This window comes from Saccostrea echinata, unplaced genomic scaffold (assembly GCF_033153115.1).
Source record: "Saccostrea echinata isolate AGI-Se365-2 ecotype Australia unplaced genomic scaffold, CSIRO_AGI_Sech_v1 ptg000002l, whole genome shotgun sequence".
Classification (NCBI taxonomy): Eukaryota; Metazoa; Mollusca; class Bivalvia; order Ostreida; family Ostreidae; genus Saccostrea; species Saccostrea echinata.
Genome location: NW_026889751.1, coordinates 25,497,458 through 25,503,457, shown reverse-complemented (window position 1 = coordinate 25,503,457; position 6,000 = coordinate 25,497,458). Strand labels below are relative to the sequence as shown.

General features: G+C 32.9%; 1 protein-coding gene across 1 annotated transcript in view; it reads left to right on the top strand.

The window, feature by feature from the left end:
• The first annotated feature begins 226 nt into the window (after positions 1-226).
• LOC133175569 (multiple C2 and transmembrane domain-containing protein 1-like) overlaps positions 227-6,000 on the top strand; it is a 47,672-nt gene continuing 41,898 nt past the window's right edge. The window contains exon 1 of the mRNA XM_061310695.1: positions 227-321. Coding sequence (XP_061166679.1) covers positions 315-321 — 7 coding nt within the window. The 5' untranslated portion in view covers positions 227-314. The remainder of the gene's footprint in view (positions 322-6,000) is intronic.

The following is a 6,000-nucleotide window of genomic DNA, read 5'->3' as shown; positions in this document are numbered from 1 at the left end:
ATTTGACAACAACGACGACAGACAACGGACAAATTTCGATCAGAAAAGCTCACTTGAGCCTTCGACTCAGGTGAGCTAAAAAGTTAATTTAATATATAAGACACTTGGATGGGGTTGATGCTTTTGTCTGTACAGATAAGATAAAAGGATATGTTTCAAATTCACATGATGTTTATATTAGTGGAAATATTAAGTCTTGATTCTCAGTTCCGACTTGTATATCTTTCCTTTTTGATATTTTAGAAAAAGAGAAGAAAAGATGGACATTAAAAAGATTTCAGAACAGTTTTTCAAGAAAAAGCCATGAAGACTACATGTATCGTAAGTTGAATCAACGTAATCTGATACATTTAGTAGACATTTAATATGAAAATAAATCTCAAAGGACAAGTGGTTCAGCATGTTCCATAAAAAAAAAATCATGACATGCATTTTTGTTCATATTCAGTTTCATTTTCATGGTTTGACATTAACGTTTATGAGTACTAGACCAGTTGGGTCTAGTACTGTAGCAGCTCTACGTAGCGCTACAATCTTGAACGATATGGTAGCCTAGCCATAACAAGCATTAATTTAAACAGTGCATTCGATATGACTTAACTATCTAACCTAGCAGCTAGGCTAGCTGCTATTATCTTGAATGCAGTCTTGAGCATAAAAATCAGTAACCTTGACATAACTTGCTAAATTTACTTCTTATAAACTGCTAATTTTAATGAGATAACTTTTGAAACCATATTTTAATAAAGAGATTCTTTCCCACATGGGTGCCAAGATTTCGACCGATTGTTTGATAAGTTGCAGGGAATACTGAGTCGGCGGGATTACAAATCATCAACAAAGTTTAGTCTTAAATTTTAGCAGTATTTAGTCATGGATATAGTGTGCATGTTCACCATTCACTTGAATTTACACTTCACAAAAATCTAACTTTTTTTGTCACTTAAAGAGTCCAGGGGCCCATTTTACAAAAGAACTATGATAAGATAACAAATACCAATAATTTTAATTTTTTCTAATGTTTGTCTACCAAATATATTTTTCCTGAGTCATAAAAAATTAGACTACATACCTTTTTCAAATTAATTAAAAGAAGAAAAATTATTAGCAAAAGTATACTTTTGTTTTACTCGAAAGTTCTTTTGTAAAGTAGGACCCAGATTTAAATTTATGCTGAGAGTTTCCAGACAGGTGGCTGTTTGTAAATTTAAGTGGACCCTGCCCTGCCTGCTTAATCTTCAGGGACCCTTGGGTATTCATATATGTGATTATACATGTATTATACTGCAATGAGCCAATTTTATTTGTATTTAGCAATGAATTCGTTTTGATAAAATTACAGTTAATTTATTAGGCTCGTCACTCGAGTAGGAACCTACCTTAATGCTATTCCAGTTATTTGTGAAATTGTCCTTACTCATTAGCCAGGTATACTCAACCCTCTTAAAAATATAAAAAGCAGGATTAATTTTATGTAGCTGTGTTAATTTTATGTAGCTGTGTTAACAAAGTAGACTTATGAGTTTGTTCATTCCAACAATATTTCTAGTTTTCTACAGAATCTTTTGCATATTTATAATTCCCCCCCCCAATGATGATTACCCATCACTAACCCCCCTTTTCATCCCCCCTCCCCCCCTCCCCCCCCCCCCCCCCCCGGAAAAAAAAAAGAAGAAAGATGAAAATATGCTGCTGTAATCTGAAAATTATTCAGTGCCTTACAGAAAAAGATAATTAATGGAAATGTTGTAAACTGAATTTATGGATGCTAATTCTGTTTGCTTTTATGTTTATCTTGTCTAGCTATTGCTTCTGTGCACTACTTCCGTGATAGGTCTCACCACAAACAAATAGATTCAGCAAACTCTGTCACTTGTAACAGCTGTCCCTGACTTAATATTGATGATCAATTAAAATATTTCACGCAAGGTTTGTCTCGCATAAATGTTGGCACTGGTATTTCAGCCAGTATCATTGAGATATATAAGAAGTACTTGCACCTCTGTGATGTACAATTTTATTATCATTATTTATTATTTTTGGCAAGCATGCACAGTCTTAAGACATTGTTGAACATGCAGGGAGTTGGCATATTCACAGTAAATAACAAGTTGTCTTGAACCTTTTCCCAGCTGGCTAGAGAGATTTTAAAAGTTGTTATGGCAATTTCTTTACTTATCTTCAGTTTAATAAATATCCTTTAGTAGCTAACCTTTTGCATATTTCCATTGAGAAATTAACCAATATTTGCAAATAGAACTTTGCCTACATTGACTTGTGGGGCAGTTTTCAGACTTTGATATTTTTCATAAATATTAAAAGGGACTGATTAGTGATATCCAACTCCCCCCCCCCCCTCCCCGCCTTTCCACCTGGTTGACAATCAAATAGTGTTCACTTTAATATTTTGTACATCTGAATTGCATTTGGGAAATATCCTGCAATGGGCAACAGAATTTTTTCTTCCCCTGCCACCCCCCCCCCAATAAATAAATAAATAAAAAGTGGTGAAACTTTGCAATGCAAGTTATCCCTAGCTGTGTACTTTGTTAACCTCTTTAGTATCAGACAAGGTATCAATTAAATGATTATCCTTTGGACTATTACTTGACTGATCTTTATTATCTTTTTACATGACAATACACTGTAGGCAATACACACGGTTAGCATTGATCAGTTATAACAGGTGGAACATTGTAACCCTGGCAATTTAATTTCAGGGTATTGTGTTAAAACCATGTTTAACTTGTAGAATCAATTTACTGGTCATGTCATAGGCATTTTACATGTGTGCTGCACAATACAGCTATTTCAAATGAAAAAAATGGTCAATTCATCTCCAAGGAAAAAAGCAAAAGTGTCGTTCAACAGCAAGTATAGATTTTTTCTGGAGTTGATTTTTTTCCACTTTTGTCTGTGTTTAAATTTGTTGAATTGGTATGGACATTTTATGAGATGTAGAAATGAATGTTTTAACTGATAAATTGTGTAGGCATTGTTTATTCTTAAGGCATTTATTTGTTCCTTTTTGCAAACATGTATATATATTTTATTCATGTATTTTAAAATACTCTTTTAGTTACTAAATACAAAATTTAATTATGAATGGAAATATGAACTTCCACACACCCACTAGGTTTTGTGCATTAAAAAAATTTTTTTTAGCAAGTTTATTTTCACATTAATGTATTAAATAACTATACAAATTGCATCTTACTTATTTAAAAATCTTAGAATATTTATGGAACAAATCTTTGCATAAATTAACATTTACTTTTGATGATTGATTATATTGTAGACCATTGAGATGTAGGAAACTAGCTGACTGAATAATTTATATATTACATATAACTAACCTAAGAGTGCTAATGCTTAAAAATAAGATTTTAAATAAATACATTGTTAATTCAGTCAGGAATTTAGGGCTTACAAACTTTGGCAAGTTTCTCACACTGCTCTGAAAGTCATTGATCATATATAAGTAAACTCCTATATAAATATAAGTATTGAAGTCCCTGATTATGAGAGTCAACATGAAAACAAATAAAAGTCATTTGTATTGATGCTGATGTTTACAGGAAAAAAGACAGATCTCCAAGCTTGTTGTGCACGATAAATAAAAAGACGCGGTAATTTGGTTTTAATGAAATCGGAAGAGTAGTAATGTGAACAAGTGACAAGCAGTCATGATATTAATCTCATAAAAATCAAGACTAGGACAAACTCATCATCCAAATGTATTGCTTTTGTTCGATATTTCTCGATGATGCTCATATCTTATGGTAATCCTGTCAAAAAGGTTGTGAATATGTGTGCCAGTAGAAATAAATCAGCTCCCTTTTTCTCCTTCAAACTGTAACATTTCCTTTGGGATATACTTTGATCATTTATGGAAACTATTTTGTTGTAGCTTATGATATCAACATCATCTAAGATTTTTTGTCAAGAAGATTTGCTTGGTTGTTCATCTGTTCAATTTTATGAGCATGCACACTGCCTCTATTTGAATGTCTGCTTTTTTAGCTATATTATGGGAATTAAATGTTTTTTTTCCTGTCATATATGATGATAATTTTTGAACTCAGAATGGAATTGAAAATGATATTTAATCAGGGGAAAACTTGAGACAAATCATTATTAAAGATGAAAATTTTAAAAAGGAAACGTAGTGATTTAATAATTGTAGAGTTATCTCCCTTACCAGAGGAGATAACTTGTAAAGTTACCGTAGTGTCTCTCTTAGCAAGTTTAAATCCTCCATTTCAGAGTTATCTCCCTTGGGAGAGTGTCAATCCTCTGGAGTTTTCTCTCTTAGCAGAGGGTAGTGTTATTCATTACAGAGTTATCTCTCTTAGCAGAGGATCATTCGGCAAACCTCGACTGATTCCGTCACCTTCATCAAACCTCGCCTGTATGAGGAAACTTGACATGCGTCTCAGCTTAACATTTGTGATAAGGCTGCCTGTTTACCGCTTAGGGAAAACATAACGCTTTGAAAACGATAATAAACATGCATCTGACATACGATAAAAATTTCAAAAGCATTTAGGTAACACTAAGAATAACACTTACCAAGAAACATGTACCTAGTATCTTTACATAATCACATGTTTGTTAACGAATCGAATTCAGCACACTGTGCATGTGTAATTATAGGGCACAGCCATATTAAGTATAAAGTAGCTCCGGTTCAATGGAGGTTTACATGATACAGCCAAGGTTAGATGAGGTACGAATCGGCCGAGGTGTGCCAAGTGAGCAGAGGATCAGTCCTGTATTAGAGAGTTATCTCCATTGACAGAAAGTTAATTCTCCATTACAGAGTTATCCCCCTTAGCAGAGAGTCACTCCTCCAATACAGAATTACATGTATCTTCCTTAGCAGAGGGCCATTCCCAAATTAATCAGTTAAATTTACTCATAAATGGATTATTTATCCACTCCAGCAAACTTCTGTGGTAATTATTGAACAAGATGAGATTGAAAAACCAAAATTGGTCTTGGTAAAGGTCAAGAATTGGATCAAATTAAAATATTTGGAGGTGACATATACACGTAAAACAGTTTACCATCTTTCAAGACATTTTGTTTAATCCACTAAGTGGTTCGATATACTTAAAGTGCTGCTAGCCTTTAAAGTTTATGTGCTTACAACATCTTGAATGATATTGAGACTTGAATATTAAGAGTATTAAATTTTTAAATTATGGTTGCATCTTGAAAAAGAAAATGTCCAATAGGTTAAAAACTTTAGAACAGCTTCATAAAGTTGCTCAGTTTTTAGCATGTGATAAGTTGAGATATCCATGTTTATTGATACATGAATAAATTAGTAGAATAATGTGATAACTTTATAAATTATAAATTCATTCCTAGGTCTATTTGTATCAATATCAATTAGTGGCGATAAAATCAATATTTACCATTTAGGTTCAATTCAACAAATGAGAAATTTTATTAACATCCAGCCTGACAAAGTGCCATTCTTTTGAAGTAGACTTCATAAGCATTTCCGTGAAACAAGTAATTGTTTAAATTAAATTAAAAAAGTAATTGAGGAAAATGGGCAGTTTCTAAGATGTATTGATAAAAGCTTATGCATAGCAACACTAAGTTAGAGCATTGTCAATTTTCCTTTCCCTCACTTATTTAAGAAATTTTCCTAGTGTTTTCTGCAGGTCGTTATCAGATGATCAATAGCTTACTTTACATTTGACAAAGTATGAATATTATGTGGGTCAAGTGATTACACTTAAAGAAGACCTCCACTTTTCATCCATCTCTGAAATTATTGTTTGTAATTAAGACCTCCATCCGCAGGAGTTTTGTAATACTCTGAACACTTCTGGCATTTTCTAGACCGATTTATTCTGATATAATGAGAGAAATTACATTTAATCACCGATAAAGGTCCGTTATGGATTTTATACCTTTGCCAGGGGAACGGTTCTTAAAACGGATATATGCAAATGTGATGGTGAAACAGAAGGCCAGATTGTT